The 17,662-nt window shown below is 45.7% G+C and overlaps 1 protein-coding gene and 1 long non-coding RNA gene across 2 annotated transcripts in view; both read left to right on the top strand.

The window, feature by feature from the left end:
• zbtb34 (zinc finger and BTB domain containing 34) overlaps window positions 1-12,237 on the top strand; it is a 40,392-nt gene extending 28,155 nt beyond the window's left edge. The window contains exon 2 of the mRNA XM_055659798.1: window positions 10,258-12,237. Within this exon, the coding sequence (XP_055515773.1) occupies window positions 10,285-11,817 (1,533 nt within the window). The 5' untranslated portion in view covers window positions 10,258-10,284 and the 3' untranslated portion in view covers window positions 11,818-12,237. The remainder of the gene's footprint in view (window positions 1-10,257) is intronic.
• A 15-nt stretch (window positions 12,238-12,252) lies between these two features.
• On the top strand, window positions 12,253-17,236 carry LOC129711840 (uncharacterized). Its single transcript, XR_008725929.1, has 2 exons — window positions 12,253-15,540; window positions 15,873-17,236. It is a non-coding gene; the product is annotated as an uncharacterized LOC129711840 (long non-coding RNA).
• Window positions 17,237-17,662: the final 426 nt, after the last annotated feature.

Raw genomic sequence — 17,662 nt, 5'->3', positions numbered from 1 at the left:
GGTCAACCAATCATGTGGTCAGGGGGGTGGGCTGTCGTGGGGTGAGAGAACAAAGGATTGGCAGTTGTAGTGGAACTCCCGAGCGGCGACACGGTAATAGTTAAATATTAACTTGATGCGCGCGTGAATGACGGGGCTGTATCGGTTAATTATTAAACGGAGTGTTTACACAACGTGTGGACCTCTACAGTGGTGACCCAGATGATCCAAAACGGCCTATTTTGGGTTTTATCATGTTTGCAGCCGACAACCCAGACCAGGGGAACATATTTTTGATCAAACTGCACACTTTCTGGACATCACAGCCCCACCGTGTGGTTTGAACAGGCTGAAGCCGAGTTCCACATTCGCCAGATCACTGCCGATGCCACCAAATTCTACTACGTGGTCAGTGCGCTGGACGAGGACACCGCCGGGCGTCAAATCGATTACCTTTGCCCGCAACCAGCCGATGGCAAGTACGAGGGCCTCAAAACGCTCCTCTTGCACACTTTTGGTCTCGGCCACCGTGACAGGGCAGCCAGACTCCTGCACATGGATGGCCCAGGCGACCGCAGGCTGCCCGTGCTTGTGGATGAAATGCTCGCCTGAATGGATGGACACCAGACCTGCCTCCTGTTCGAACAGGTGTTCCTCGAGCAGATGACATTCGCCTGCTCGTCGCGGACAATGATTTCACCGACGGCTGACTGCCTGTGTGGACGTGCTGTGGCAGGCCAAAGAGCAGGGTGGAGCCACCATCAGTACGGTGTTGGCGGTGCTTCGGCGGGTCAAGCGGCCGGTCCCAGCCTCCACCGGAGGCAGTGAGGCCAGCCACGAGCGACGCCGGCAAAGGTACGTGATGCTACTACCACCAAAGGTTGGGTTCCGAGGCCCGCCGATGCTTGCCGTCGACTGGTGGCTGGCGAAGGTAATTCCCCGACGTCATAACCTCCCAGTTCACAACGGCCGGCCCCAAGCATGGGGTGAAGCACCATATTCCCACCACCAGACCACCACTCCATGCACGTGCACGCAGGCTGCCCCCGGACAAGCTCCAACTGGCCAAAGACGAGTTCCGCAGGATGGTGGAAATGGGCATAGTGCGCTGTGCAGACAGCCCGTGGGCATCTCTGCTTCTCATGGTCTCCAAAGTGTCTGGGGGCTGGAGACCCTGTGGGGACTACCGCCGTCCCAACGATGTCACAATGGCTGACCGGTACCCTCCCTCACATCCAGGATGTCACTACCAATCTGGACGGCACCAAGGTTTTTCCAAAATCGATCTGGTACGTGGCTACTTCTTCTTCTTGCATATGGCGTGCACAGCCTAAAGTTGTAGGACAACTTGTTCTATTAGATATTATTTGATTGTGCACACCGGGTTGATTGCATTTGTCGAGACAGGGTGGACCACGTGAAGGTTGCAATCTTCCACCCAGTACGTGGCTACCATCAGATTCCAGTCCACCCGGACGACATCCCCAAGACCCCGTTCGGGCTTTTTGAGTTCCTACGCATGCCTTTCAGCTTCAAAAACGCCTTCCAGGCTCATGGACACAATGACATCCACATCGCCATCCGCTCTCCCCAGGAACACCGCGCACACCTCTGGCTGCTCTGCCAGCGGCTCAACGAGCATGGCCTGGCCATCAACTGTGCCAAGTCAGTTTGGCCTCCCTTCCATCACTTTCCTCGGCCACCACATCAACCAGCGGTCCCGCTCCCGACCAAGGTCAAGGCCATTCGCCAGTTTCCCAAACCCTCTATGGTGAAAGGACTCCAAGAGTTTGTCGGCATGGTAAACTACTATCACTATTTTGTGCCAGGAACCGCCAGGATCATGCAACCGCTGATTAAAGCCCTGGCCAACAAACCGTGACACCTCATTTGGAACGACGCAGCCATGAATGCTTTCAACAACTCCAAGGAGGCTCTGGCAATGGCGACGATGCACGGTTGACGCATCTGGCACAGCCGTGGGCGGAGTGCTGGAACAACTGACCAATGGAAGCTGTAGCCCCTCACCTTTTTCAGCCGTCACCTGAGAATACCCGAGCAGAAGTACCGCGCTTTCGACCTCCTCGCGCTCAACCTGGCCATCCGGCATTTCCGCTACTTCACCGAGGGCAGGGGTTTCACAGCTTTCATTGACTACAAGCCACTCACATTTGCCTTTGCCAAGGTGTCTGATCCCTGGTCATCCCGGCAGCAGTGTCACTTGGCCTATATCTCCGGGTACACGACTTGCGTCCAGCACTTCACAGGCAAGAGCAACCAGGTCGCAGATGCGTTGTCCTGCACCGCCATCAATGCCATCCCCGCTTTGGCCCCAGGTGTCGACTACACAACCATGGCGGCCACCCAACTAGAGGATGAGGAGATGCTCACCTACCGCACACCCACCTCAGGCCTGTTGTTGGAGGATGTGCGATTCAGGCCCGCTGACACCACGCTCCTTTGCGACGTGTCTACTGGACAGCCGTGACCCATCATCCCCACAGCTTGGCACCGCCGGATTTTCGACATGGTTCATAGTTTAGTTCACCCTTCCATCCGGGCAACAACGGCACTGGTGGCAGCCAAGTTCATGTGGCACGGGTTGTGCAAACAGGTCGGCAACTGGGCCAGAGCGTGCATCCCCTGTCAACCTCAAACATTCAGTGACACATCAAGGCGCCGCGGCAGAATGCACTGCCTTGAAGGAGGACCTGGCAATTTCCTCGGCCGATGGTGGTGTACGGTGCCCCGCTTACGGTCCCAGGGGAATTCATCACAGCAGCACGTGGACATCAGGAACTGCCCACGACCATGCTGACGCATCTCTGGGAGAAGGTGGGCACGCTCTCCCCAGTCCCAGCGTCCCGCCACGTACGTCCCACCTGCCCTCCAGGACTGCCAGTACGTCTTCCTTCGCTGCGATTCCCACCGTACATCACTGCAAAGGCCTAACGAGAGGTATTATAACACAGCACCACAACATTCGTCATCAACATGGGCGGCAGGCACGAGATTGTCTCCATGGATCGTCTTAAGCCGGCACACTTGGACATTGACAAACTAGTGCAGGTGGCACAGCCCCGCCATAGAGGGCATCCACTGTCATGACTGCACCCGCCCTCAACTCTGCCAGCTGCGACCCCGAACACTGGAGACATGTCTACGAGATCAGGCCGCCTCACTCGTGAGCCTAACCGCCTCCTTGACTCGGGTTCTGGGGGGGGGGGGGGGGGGGGGGGGGTCATGTGGCGGGCTGAGCCGTTTTGGTATCGAACCATCGTTGGTCGGGCTCGAACTCTCGCGTGGATCGGGCATGATCTGGCTTGACCAATCATGCAGTCGGGGGTGGGCCATCGTGGGGCTAGAGGACGATTGGAGTTTAACTCGTGTGTGCTCACGAGCGACGGCACGGTAATAGTTAAATATTAACATTGATGCGCGCGTGAGTGACGGGGCTGTATCGGTTAATTATTAAACGGAGTGTTTACAAAACGCGAGGACCTCTGCAACGTCCAGATTCAGAGATAGTTTCTTCCCAGCTGTAATCAGACAACTGAACCATCCTACCGACAACTAGAGAGCAGTCCTGAGCTACCATTTGTCTAATTGATACCCTCAGACTATCTTTGATTGTGGACTTTACTGGACTTTATCTTACAGTAAATGTTATTCACGTTATTCCCTTTATCATGTGTCTGTACACTGTGGATGGCTCGATTGTAATCTTGTGCTGTCTTTCCACTGACTGGTCGGCACGCAACAAAAGCTTTTCACTGTACCTAAGAACACGTGACAATAAACTAAACTAAAGATTTGTTCCTCTTAAGCAAATAGTATTTTCCATCTAAGAAAGGATTGTGCTATCTCCCAGCTGCATTTTGTTGAGAACAATATTACAGGGTGAGGGGGAAGAATGTTTGGGTTCAGTTAATATTAGTGTACATCTTAACCTGGTGGGCCGAAGGGAGTTGGAGAAATTATCGTTGATCTTTAGGTGCCATTTTTACCTGACCCTTGATTCTTTCTCACCATTTTAGACAGCTTGAATTTTCGGTATGCCATACATCCTCTAAATTGACTTTTGACAAGGGTATTTTTTATTAAAATGCCACTAATTTAATATTGTATGGACCACCTCCGACTCAAAAGATCTATACAATGTGTAAAAGTAATCAATCAAGCTATTCTCTAAGCTTGCCACTTTTACCCTGGGAATACGTGGTCAAAATACTGCCCTTAATTCAATCGAGCTACCTTCCTGTAAGGCAGTTCTAAATAGATTTGAGATTGCTTGGTGCTACAGTGCCCTCCATAATGTTTGGGACAAAGACCCATCATTTATTTGAGATTTGTAGTAGAAAAAAAATCACATGTGGTTAAAGTGCACGTGATTTTTTTCTATTACAAATCTCAAATAAATGATGGGTCTTTGTCCCAAACATTATGGAGGGCACTGTCAGATTTTAATAAAGGCCATTTTTATTCATTTTGGTTTCACCATGTAGAAATTACAGCTGTGTTTATACATAGTCCCCCCCCCCCCCCCCCCCTTCAGGGCACCATTATGTTTGGGACACATGGCTTCACAAGTGTTTGTAATTGCTCAGGTATGTAATAATTGCCTCATTGCAGGTATGAGAGCTCTCAACACCTAGTCTTTCCTCCAGTATTTTCATCACCTTTGGAAACTTTTATTGCTGTTTATCAACATGAGGACCAACGTTGTGCCAATGAAAGTCAAAGAAGCTATTATGAGACTGAGAAACTAGATTAAATACCAAAATCAACTGTTTGGAACATCATTAAGAAGAAAGAGAGCACTAGTGAGCTTACTAATCGCAAAGGGACTGGCAGGCCAAGGAGGACCTCCACAGCTGATGACAGAAAAATTCTCTCTATAATAAAGAAAAATCTCCAAACACCTGTCCGACAGATCAGACACACTCTTCAGCAGTCAGGTGTGGTATGGTCAATGACCACTGTCCGCAGAAGACTTCATGAACAGAAATACAGAGGCTACACTGCAAGATGCAAACCACTGGTTAGCTGCAAAAACAGGATGGCCAGGTTACAGTTTGCAACGAAGTACTTAAAAGAACAACCACAATTCTGGAAAAAGGTCTTATGGACAGATGAGATGAAGATTAACTTGTATCAGTGTGATGGCAAGAGCAAAGTATGGAGGAGAGAAGGAACTGCCCAAGATCCAAAACATACCACCTCATCTGTGAAACACCGTGGTGGGGGTGTTATGGCCTGGGCATGTATGGCTGCTGAAGGTACTGGCTCACTTATCGTCATTGATGATACAACTGCTGATGGTAGTAGCATAATGAATTCTGAAGTGTATAGACACATCCTATGTGCTCATGTTCAAACAAATGCCTCAAAATTCATTGGCTGGCAGTTCATTCTCCGGCAAGACAATGATCCCAAACATACTGCTAAAGCAACAAAGGAGTTTTTTGAAAGCTAAACAATTGTCAATTCTTGAGTGGCCAAGTCAATCACCCGACCTGAACCCAATTGAGCGTGCCTTTTATATGCTGAAGAGAAATCTGAAGGGGACTAGCCCCCAAAACAAGCATAAGCTAAAGATAGCTGCAATACAGGCCTGGCAGAGCATCACCAGAGAAGACACCCAGCAACTGGTGATGTCCATGAATCACAGACTTCAAGCAGTCATTGCATGCAAAGGATATACAACAAAATACTAAACATGACTACTTTCATTTACTTGACATTGCTGTCTCCCAAACATTATGGTGCCCTGAAATGGGGGGACTATGTATAAACACTGCTGTAATTTCTACATGGTGAAACCAGAATATATATAAACATGGCCTTTATTAAAATCTGACAATTTGCACTTTAGCCACATGTGATTTTTTTCTATTACAAATCTCAAATTGTGGAGTACAGAGGCAAATAATTAAATAAACGGTCTGCCCAAACATTATGGAGGGCACTGTATTTCACTGGGGCCCCAAGTGCAGCTTGTTTATTTGAAGACTATACTATATTCTGGTTATCACACGCTACAGAATGTTAACTGCTTGTTTCTAAAATGTGTTGACTTTTCGGTTCAGGTTATTTCCCTTCAATATTTTGAACTTGGGGAAAACGGAAAATATTTTCCTGCTGTTGAACTATGTGCAGGCTGAAAATAGTGCTAGTCTAGCAGTCAAGATTTCCCGAGGGCCTGGCACCTTGCGTCAGGTTTGAGGCATGCCGAATATGCCTCATGGTGTTATGTTAATAGAAAACATGCTGTTGAGTTAATTTTGTGTTGGGTGTTACGATGCCATACGACCGCTCAGTTGAATGAATAGTTCATTTTCAGACATGCTAATGTTCAATGGCCGCAGGGAGTGCAAATGGATGGCTACTATTGGCAACGGCTCAGCCACCTTGTCTGTGTGTAAAAAAAAGATTTCCCTCTGCACACATATGTTAATCAAAATTTGTTTCAACATATCTTAGAAGCTCAAGAAAGCAGCGTGGCTTGTGGTGTAGTGAAATGAGGAGGCAGAGAAAATATTTCTAATGCTAAAGCAGCTGTAATTTGCATAATACTGCACAGTGAAAGAGTATCAGCGACTGGTGGGGCGGTGCCAAACTTATTTTGTGTCATGATTCGTAGCACAGAAATGATTTTGCCGTTTTACGAATACACACTCCACACTATTCATGATTGTTGACTTGGTAGAAAACGTGTAAAAGAAACTTGACTTTGTTGTGTACAAAGAGGTCTTTATATTATGCGTAGCATGGATATAGACGTTTTTCTGGTCAGTGCGAAGGGGCTGACCCACCATTTAACTGCTCACAAAATTTCAGATTTCACCTTCCCATATCAGTCGTGAGATGTGCACTGCTGGGGACAGGTAACTTGCAGCAATGACAGTGTCATCTAGTGCAGGAAGGAATTGCAGATGCTGGTTTACACCAAAGTCTGAAGAAGGGTCTCGACCCGAAACGTCACCTATTACTCTTCTCCAGAGATGCTGCCTGACCCGATGAGTTACTCCAGCATTTTGTGTCTAACGATGTAATCTAATAAGCCGATTGACCTCTTAGTAAAGAATTCTAATCAATAGCAAAACAAGAATTATGGAAAATAAAGAATATTTTTCAGTAAAATAATTAAGTTAAACTCATTTACGGGTGGCACGGTGGCGCAGCGGTAGAGTTGTGGTCTTACAGCGCCAGAAACCCGGGTTCGATCCCGACTACGGATGCTGTCTGTATGGACTTTTGGCGTTCTCCCTGTGACCGGTTAGATTTCCATGGGTGCTCCAGTTGCCTCCCACACTCCAAAGACGTACAGGTTTCTAGGCTTTGGTAAAGATTGTAAATTGTCCCTTGTGTGCAGTGTGTGCTAGTGGAACGGGGATTGCTGGTCAGCACGGACTCAGTGGGACAAAGGACCTGTATCCACGATGTATCTCTAAACTAAAACTAAATTAGGTTTGTTTAAATATTTTCAATTTTTATCATTTTAAAATCTGCAGGATTCAGAATTCTTCAAGAAAAAGTGAAAAAATTGACCATTCATATAACAGCTTGGTTTTAGGGGCGAGGGTGGTGTTCAGAAATTTTGTCTTGGTACTGGCTTTTAGTTTAGTTTTAGAGATACAGCATGAGAACAAGCACTTCGGCCTCACTGACCATCGATGACCTGTTCACACACTAGTTCTAGGTTATCCCACTTTCTCAACCACTCTGTACACACCAGCGGCAATTTACAGAGGCCAATTAACCTACAACCTGCACGTTTTTGGGATGTGGGTGGAAACCAGGGCACTCAGATGAAACCCACACGGTCACAGGCAAATTCCATACAAATAGAACCCACGGCTAGGGTTTAACCTGGGTCTTTTGTGCTGTGGGACAGCATCTCTATCAGCTGCACCACTGTGCCGCCCCTCACTGTTCTTAAGTTAGTTCTATCCGGGTGAACATGGCACAGTATTTCTGTTTTCAATTATATAATAAATGAAGCTAGCAAAGGCTGGGCATTCCCGCCATTTCTAGCTCAATATTCCAGTCCTTTCCTCCAGTCCAAGATGTGGTGAGTTGCAGATGCCAGCTCTTCTGTCTGTCCACTCCATCGTGTGGAGCCAGCCAGGCTTAATGCGGCAGGGCTGTTGTCCTCACTGATTTGAATGGGGATTTCTGGGCCTGCTAGTAATTGGGCAAAAGCAAGTTCACCTTTCATTTACATTTTAATTTAGGGATGCACAGCGGTACAGTTGCTGCCTTACAGTGCCAGATACTCGTGTTCCATTCTGACTACGGGTGCGGTCTGTGCAGAGTTTATACGCTCTCCCTGTAACCGCGGGGGTTTTCCCCGGGTGCTCCGGTTTCCTCCCACACTCCAAAGAACTATAGGTTTGTAGGTTAATTGAATTCGGTAAAGATTGTAAATTGTCCCTAGTGTACGGGGATTGCTGGCTGGCGCGGACTCTGTGAGCCGAAGGGCCTGTTTCCGCGCTGTATCTCTAAATGAAAGTAACGATTTTAATCGTCTGAAGAAGGGTCTCGACTCGAAACGTCACCCATTCCTTCGCTCCATAGATGTTGCCTGACCCGCTGAGTTTCTCCAGCATTTTTTATCTACCTTTGATTTTTCTAGCATCTGCAGTTGCTTCTTAGACATTTTAATTCTAGTGGTGTTTTTAACTTTGCCTATGAAAAACCATCTTAATTTTAAAATGGCAGATAATAGTTATAATACCATTGGTGATAGAGTCTTTTTGAAAAGAAATGCATTGCTGCACCCATTCCCCCTGCATCAGGCCGAGGTCTCAACAGTCTTAGATATGCCGATGTTTTTCTTTTTCCATTAAGACTTCTCTTTGCCTCACCAAACACTTCCCAGGCACAGGGTTTGGTTTTCTTGGTCTCCAAAGATCACAAGCAGCATGTCGGGGCAGCAGATCAAATCCAGTTGCAGTCAGCTTAAGTTTTTTAAAGTTAACATCAGTTCATTTTTTCCCACTGTCTGTCTCTGGTGAAGACAGCAGTACCACACCCAGTAGGAGAGTGGCATATCCCCAGCAGTCACTCCTAGATCACCTACATGTGGATACTCCAGATACTACTCTCACACAGCACCACTGCTAATCTCTTTGCAAAGTCCAGGCTAATGTGTTTTAGCTTTAGAAATACAGTGTGGAAAGAGGCCGCTCAGCACGAGTCCACGCTGACCATCAATCACTACACTTCAATACACTAGTTCTATGTTGTCTCAGTTTCACATCCTACACACTAGGGAACAATTTTACAGAGAGTCAAATAACCTACAAACCCGCGCGTCTTGGGGATGTGGGAGGAAACCGGAGCACATGGAGGAAACCCAAGTGGTCACGGGGAGCATGCAAACAGCACCTGTACTCGGGACACTGGCGCTGGGAGGCAGCAGCTCTACTGCTGCGCCACTATGCTGAAACATAAAGTTTAATCTTACATTTTTAAGACTTTTAATGTGAGAAATAAGGGGTAACTTAACAAGTTCCCTGAAAATGATAATTTCAGATCCTTTCCTGGCCTGTGCCTATTCTGCATCAGGATTGTTAATCTTTTTAATTGCTTTCCATTATTTTATCCACTGTTAGATTTGCCCCTTTCTCGACCCTAATGTAAAACATTGTTCCAAGAAATACATGTATATTAAGGACGCATTGATTAACAGGTTCTTGATTAGTACCGGTGTCGGGTGTTATGAGGAGAAGGCAGGAGAATGTGTGGTTTGCAAGGAAAGACAGATCTGCGAATGGCAGTAGACTTGATGGGCCGAATGGCCTAATTCTGCTCTGAAAACCTGTGAACAAAGTGTTGGAGTAACTCAGTGGGTCAGGCAGCATCTCGGGAGAAAAAGGATAGGTGATGTTTCGGGTCGGGACCCTTGTTCAGGCTGAAATGTCACGTATCCATGTTCTCCAGAGATGCTTCCTTACCGTCCAGCACTATGTGTCTGTTTTTGTAAACCAGCATCTGCAGTTCCTTGTGTCCACAAGTAAGGCGTTTCTCTGCCCTCACTTTTTTGAACCTCTTTCCCCACCCCTTCTCCGTAACCTGGGCACAGTGTGGCATCTGGGCCTAGCTGGTAGAGCAGCTGCCTCACAGCGCCAGAGACCCTTCTTCAGAACTGGTCTTTTTCTTTTGTATACCGCCATCTGCAGTTCCTCGTTTCCACAAAATGACAACGTGAAGTGCTTTTTCTGGAAAGATTTGATCCTATTGATTATGTTTCAATTTGTGTGACCCCTGCAGGTTTTCCCTTCTGACCACGGAAGAGAGATGGATAACAGTGGATATATTCAGTTTGACGTGCCCGAGTATAGCAACTGTGTTCTGAGCCAACTAAATGAGCTACGCTTACAAGGAAAGTTATGTGACATTATAGTTCACATTCAGGGTCAGCCATTCAGAGCCCACAAGGCTGTCCTCGCTGCCAGCTCTCCTTATTTCAGAGATCATTCAGCGCTGAGCACCATGAGTGGTTTATCAATATCAGTTATTAAAAATCCAGATGTATTCGAACAGCTACTTTCATTTTGTTACACTGGGAGACTGTCGTTGCACTTGAAAGATGTTGTTAGTTTTCTCACAGCCGCAAGCTTTCTGCAGATGCAGTGCATCATTGACAAGTGCACACAGATCTTGGAGAGCATTCACTCCAAATTCAGTATCGTGAGCATTGACTCTGCGGTGGTCAGTACTGAAGATAATCAGGGGAACTGCAACGGGGTCCGAGAGAGCGCCAGCCGCTTCTTAAACCCGGTTGAGATCTCGCCGCCGTACTATGGGCAAGCCAGGCAGGCAGCCACAGCTAACGAGCCGAGGATGGATGCCATGCCCGGCCGGGGATTTCCCAACCGGGCCATGGAAGAGAGGCACTCGGACCCGGGCAGCAGCGGCAGCGTCTCCGAGCATGAGATCCAGATCGAGGGAGACCACGAGCAGGTGGAGCTGATGGCGAGGGAGACCAACCCCATCGGCGCCCAGATCGCCGAGGTCAAAGTGAAGATGGAGAAATCGGACCGGCCTAGTTGTTCGGACAGCTCGTCGGTGGGAGACGACGGCTACCACACGGAGATGGTGGACGGAGACCACGTAGACAGGATGGTGGGCGTGAATGTTGGCTCGTACGGCCCGGTGTTGCAGCAAGCTTTCTCCCTCTCCCAGCCCGCGCCCCAGTCCGCCGCCTTGTCCACCACCTACGGCTGCCTCGCCACTTCCAGCCCGTCCAGGTCCATGCTGGGAAACTTTAGAGGGCGCGGCCGGCTGAAACGCAACATGCAGATCCAGCACGAAGGGCAGGGCGCGGCCGGCCAGTCCTCGAATGGCGACGACGGGCCGAACAGGCAGAGCTTTGAGAGTACTAACCCTCACGACCACGACGCGAGGGAGCACTGGTTCCCGTACAACCAGCGGCTCATCTGCATCTACTGCGCCAAGTCCTTCAACCAGAAGGGGAGCCTCGACCGCCACATGCGGCTCCACATGGGCATCACCCCGTTCGTCTGCCGCTTCTGCGGCAAGAAGTACACGCGGAAAGACCAGCTGGAGTACCACATCCGCGGCCACACGGACGACAAGCCGTACCGCTGCGAGATCTGCGGCAAATGTTTCCCCTTCCAGGGCACCCTGAACCAACACTTGAGGAAAAACCACCCAGGCGCCTCCGAGATCCGAAGTCGAGTTGAGTCGCCCGACCGAACTGAGCCGCACACGGGACAGAAAGAAGGCGACGAGCCTTCGCCCACAGACGAATCCCACATGGACACTGCAGTGCAGGACGTTCCTCCACTATCCCACATTAACGAATGAGCGGCTTGGGGCCTAACAATGCCAAAAGCGCACAAAGATGCTGAAAAAAAGCTTCGTATTTTGAGGGTTTCTTTTGTAGAAAAGAGCATTCGCCGTTTATATAATGTTTCTGGGTCTGAAATCGCCTCTCCCCTACCCCTCCCCCCTCCCCCCCCTCAATCCATTTTCTATTTTTCCCTGTATGGATTTAACCCTGAAAATGTTGAATACTTAAGTGTCTGACCAGCTATAATATAAAAAATAAATGGCCATATTCAAAAGGGTAATTAGTTACGGTAACAGGAAGGGATGTTTGTGAGGCAGCGTATCGCGATTATCACTGTGACAAGTCTAAATTTCAATTCACACTCTGCACAGCAGTGAAACATTCTATCATGCTCCATTTAACTTGCTTTTGTTAATAGGGGCAGAAATATTTTGTTTCCACACCTTGAACGTCACACCTGGCACAGATTGGGTTTGAAGTTCTGCTGCCCCGCGAGTGACGAGGCTGGCCTTTCTAATCGTCAGCTGGGTGGAAATTGTTCATTCATTGTCAGCCTCGGCTGTTCCTCGCACAACGGGTGCCCTCTGCTGTCCAGTGCGTGTGCAGCAATCTCCCACACATGCCTCAAAATAAATTCCTTTGCATCAGAAGATGGCCACAAAATGCTTCAGTCTGAAGAAGGGTCTCAAACCCGAAACGTCACCTCCTCCTTTTCTCCAGAGATGCTGCCTGACCCGCCGAGTTACACCAGCATTTTGTGCCTATCTTCGGTGTAAGCATCTGCAGCACCTACACATTTTCTTAGGATCAGACTGGGAGATATTGTGCAAACGCAAAATAAAACCATAACATCTTGATTCAGTTTGCAGTGTTAAGCAGTGTATTTCTATCTAATCAGAATAGCTTTTATTTTAACTGCTGTGTGGAATAGTGTGAATGTTTAAAGGCTAGCAGTGCAGAAACATCATTAAGCATACCTTTTTCTGATGGGGAAGAAATCTTTCCGCTCACTAATACGGGAAAGCTACATACAATTTATTAGACAGATTAAATTTTTAAAAGATTTTTTTTTCAACAAGAACTACTGATTTTTCTATTAGAATCACGTCTGCTCATGTTCAATTATTGTTAAAGATGTAAGTGTTCTATCAGCCAGGATTAGACCCTGTTTCATAAATGCGGGTATCTTTGGGTGAATGATCAGATGGACAACAATTACTCTCACTCACTGCGTCGAGGTTCAAGATTGCCTTATCTCCTTTGATGTGTCTGCTAAAAACACGGTGACTTACTGATGGCGATGAGGTTATTGTGTTGGCAACTGTGTTCTTGATGGCTTGACTGGGAAAGAACGCTTCCTCAATGCTCAAATGTGGAGGCAAGCATCGACAATGAGAGTCAACCTAATGACCACCTTGTGAGTGGCAGCATTTTGTTTAATTTAGCAATGTCACAGTTCCATGTTTTTCCATGGATTTCAATATCATACCTCGTTTGGGGGGGGGGGGGAGAATCAAATCAGTATTTAAAATACCAGATGGTACATGACTACCGTCTGTCTACATGTTAACCATGGGTTTGTTTATACGCAATTATAAATCATACTTTAAGATGTATTAGTGCTGTATAGTAGAAATTTGTTTTTAAAGAAGGAAATCAAGCAATTTTTATTTATTTAAAACTGATTTTAACCAAAGCCTATATGCCTATTTACCCTGCATAATCTTTCTTTAAAAGACTAAGGTTAATCTTGCTATAGTGGGGCTACTTGGGAGCTCACTGTAATATCAGAAGTTCAAATGACGATGCTCTATTCTGTGCCAGTGACAGCCTGGGTCTGGCACATACAATTATGTTCAAAAATTGCATATTGTGCAAAGATTAATTTTTAAAAAGGCTTTGACCGTGGGTCATTGAAGAGCTTCACACACCATGCAATGGATGGAAATGCTTGGAATCTAAGCAGATGTGTGATTTGTTTTGAATCATAAGCTTCCGTATTAAACTATCAGGTGCCACATTGCTTGCTTCAGAAGTCTGGGGGGCAAAATCGACCAGCCTTTTAAAATGACAAAGTACTTACCTTTCATCTACTTCATAGCCATTGCAAATGATTAATTTATGATCTGCATTGAAAAAAATTGAACCGCCTCCCTCTGCAATACTCTTATGCCCTCTTCCTCCAAATAAAAACTTTCTAGTTATATTTAATGTACAACATATGCTAACCTAACGAACTGTAACCTGGGATTATTTGATTAAGGATATTTGATTACATGTGTTTCTAATGGCATCAATAATTGTATACTTAAACGTTTCTGCTGTATGTTTTTTACGAGGAAATATGACTGCTTATAACTGTTCAACAATTTACTAATTTGAGCACTGTCGCAGAGGTTTTCTTTCTGCAAGAAAGCTCATTCTTCCAACCAGAGAGATCCTTCTGCCAACGTTAATGTTCATTGAGAGCTTCACCGGGAAGAGTTTGCCGTTATTAGCTGGCCGGTAAATGTGGGGGAGGCTTCCCGGCCCTGCGTTGGTTCAGAATTTCTAGAGTTTAGCCATACATGGTTGGAAAAACCTCCTGTGTGACCCGTAAGAATCTGCTTTTGCCATTCTTTCTTCATCCGACAGAACAGCCAATAAACTGATTAATCCAGGATTTGCGGTGAGCAAATAGTTAACGTATGCAGGCCAATTGTTAGCGTTGAACAGAGAAACCATTGGCTTTTTTTCCTCAGCCTTGAAATATGAAAGTTATAGTTGGTGTGCAATAATCTATATTTTTATTTTTCATTTTACAAGCCAGATGAATAGTTATTCCAGAATCCTGTCCACATTCAATGGACCTCGTCTACATGCTGTGACATTTTACCAATTTATTTTAAACTACCAGAACTACTAAACCTTTCAAGTCTGATTGTTACCTGGTGAAAGTCTAGTCTGTTGCAGATGACCATTATACGGTGGGTCATTGAGATTGCCATCAACTCCATATCCATCCACACCGACCATGCAGATTTTTGGGCTCTTTGAGTTTGGAGCCACCAAGTCAATAGGGCCCTCAGCAGGTGAGGCCATCTGCAACTTTTTTAGGGTATTTACCCTTATGGTGCTGTTAGATCAGGTTAGAATTATTTATTGAACCAGCATTAACAATTTTATATATAATATTTGGGCGAGTACTGTTTAAAATTGTTTATAAATTCTTTATATGAACCCTGTAATATAATTCATCTGGAATTTTAGTCAACTTCAAAGTATTGAATGAAGTTGATGCTTTCTGGAATGCATGTAATCTTTAAAGACACCTATAGAGTTTTAATCTATTTGTTCAAAATCCATCTTATCCATTATATGTTTCATATAGCTGAGTGAATTAACACTGTTCAGATAGATCAAGAGCTAAACTAATTTTGTTTTGTTTTCCCCCCGAGAAATGATTTTCAATGGGTAATCTAATATTTAGCTGTAATCCTGAGAATTTCCAAAACAAAAGCAACTGTTTTAGCCAAGATACAATGAATTCTATCCAATGAAGTTTTCTATCCAGCTAGTATATTTTGTAAATGGTTGAAATGTTATCAGCCTAGCATAATCTGTCAATTGACTGTTTCAATCTCTGAGCTACAATGCCAAATCCCTTTTGCACTTTGACTTCCTGGTCAGAAATGCTCGCCGACCTGAACCTCAACAGATGCAGTTCACAGTAGCACAACAGTTTCATTTCAGGACCGGTAATCCATAGCCTGGACCGATACTCCACAGATGCTCATTCAGGGTCCCTCTTCAGTAGACGGGGAATACGAACTAAGCTAATTTGGAATTGAAAGTTGAGATCGGTTAAGGGTCTGTCCCACTTTCACGACCTAATTCATGACCTTTTTTACTCATGGACATTTTTCATCAGGCTAAAAAAACGCCCCGACCTACTTGATGCCACGAGTACCTACGACTTGCATCACAACCTACCTACGACCTACCTATGACCTCGTGACGACCATGCTGCGAGTACGAGTCAAGGGCAAACTCGACGGAGGTCGTGAATTAGGTCGTGAAAGTGGGACAGGCCCTTTAGGATGACCATGAGGTTACTGAGACAGTAGTTAAAAACTGATTCACTGTTTGACTGATGTCCTTTAAGGAAGGGAATCCATTGTCCTTGCCCAACAGGGTCATAGAAATATACTTGGTTCTTAATTGCCCACTGTTCTGGTTTACTAAGCCACTCACTTCAAGGGCAATTTGGGCACTGCTGAAATCCCGTGAATGAATAGGAGGAAAAGATTGAGGCAGACACTTTAAACTGTATCATTACAGAGTAATTAGGAATTCCCTCTGCTCCCTTTGCCCATTCTCAGTTTAAAAAAAAAAAACAAGGCAGTATTCGAAACATTCACTGTTTGCAAGTTCTGAGCTGTGATTTCAGTGACAATGGAGAAAAGTGGAAAAATATTTCATACATGCCTGCATCGCTTGCCGACACCACGCTCTGAGTTCAAAGACACAGGTGAATCAAATAGTATAACAGGCAGATATAGCTTGGTTGGCAGATGCAACTGCTGCTAAACACTTAAGGTGTGTGTGTGTGTGTGCGCGTATGTGTGCGTGCGTGTGTGTGTGTGTGTGTGTGTGCGCGTGTGTGTATATATAACAAAAAAAAAAGCTTTTAACAGAGCCAGACTGGGACATCACACACCTAACACTTCTTTAAACAACCCATACTGACTTGATTTTAGTGCAATGAATACTCAGTCACATTAGACACATACAGTTTTAAATAAGCTACTTACAAACCATACTGTTCTTTTTTTTACTTTTGATATTTACTATGTATAATCTGTTTAGCATCATAAACAACCAAAAATGTATTCCACTGTTTTATCAAGCAGTACGTTTCAAAGGCTTTGTTTTATTTTTCCAAAAAACAATTGCTGAAGGCACCACAAACCTTTTTGAGGGCATATAAAACGACTATAAGGGAAACGATTTGACACCATCAGAGCACGTTTCAATTCACCCACCCACAGATATTTATTGCCTATAGCACCTCGAGAGCACAAAATGGCTGCTGGTTTGTCACTAAGTAGGATGTTAACTTGCCAGGGACTAGCAGATCATTATCCATGAGTGAGTGAAGTAAATTAAGCTATTAAAGTTGATGCTCTGACCATTAATAACTAGCCAGTTTTGGATGTATTTTCTGGCATGAATGCAATCAATATTTATTCAAAAGTATATGTTTTTTCTCTTATCCTATTAGCTGTGTCTGACTGTGATCAATTAATATTTCAATGCTGCTTAATTGTTTTGATGTTAATCCTTTATTTCTGTACTTCCATTTTGTTGCTTGTAAACAGCTTTTGTATTGTTTGAAGAGTAATAAATGGGAAGTTACTGTTTTTTTTGTAAATAAAACTTTTGCTGTAATGGAATTCCAATCGCCTGGTCTCCGTTATAGACTATAGTGCGTTAGAAAAGAAGACACAAAGTGCTGGAGTAACTCAGAGGGTCAGGCAACATCTCTGGAGAAAATAGATCAGTGATGTTTCAGGTCGGGACCCTTCAGACTGATTTTGGTTGGGGGGGGGGGGGGGGAAAGAGGGGAAGAAAGCTGGACCCTGGGTGTTGTCTGTATGGAGTTTGCACGTTCTCCCTGTGACTGCGTGGATTTTCTCTGGATGTTCCAATTTCCTCACGCATTCCATCGACGTGCAGCTTTATCGGTTAATACATTCTGTAAATTGCCCCCTGGTGTGTAGGATGTGAAACTGGGATAACATAGAAAAAATATATGGATGGTCTTTGGTCAGTGGATTCGGTGGTTTCCATGCTGTGTCTCTAAACTATACAAAAGGG

Source organism: Leucoraja erinacea, chromosome 31 (assembly GCF_028641065.1).
Source record: "Leucoraja erinacea ecotype New England chromosome 31, Leri_hhj_1, whole genome shotgun sequence".
Classification (NCBI taxonomy): domain Eukaryota; kingdom Metazoa; phylum Chordata; class Chondrichthyes; order Rajiformes; family Rajidae; genus Leucoraja; species Leucoraja erinaceus.
The sequence above is the reverse complement of the archived record's forward strand: the minus strand, read 5'-3'. Positions and strand labels throughout refer to the sequence as shown.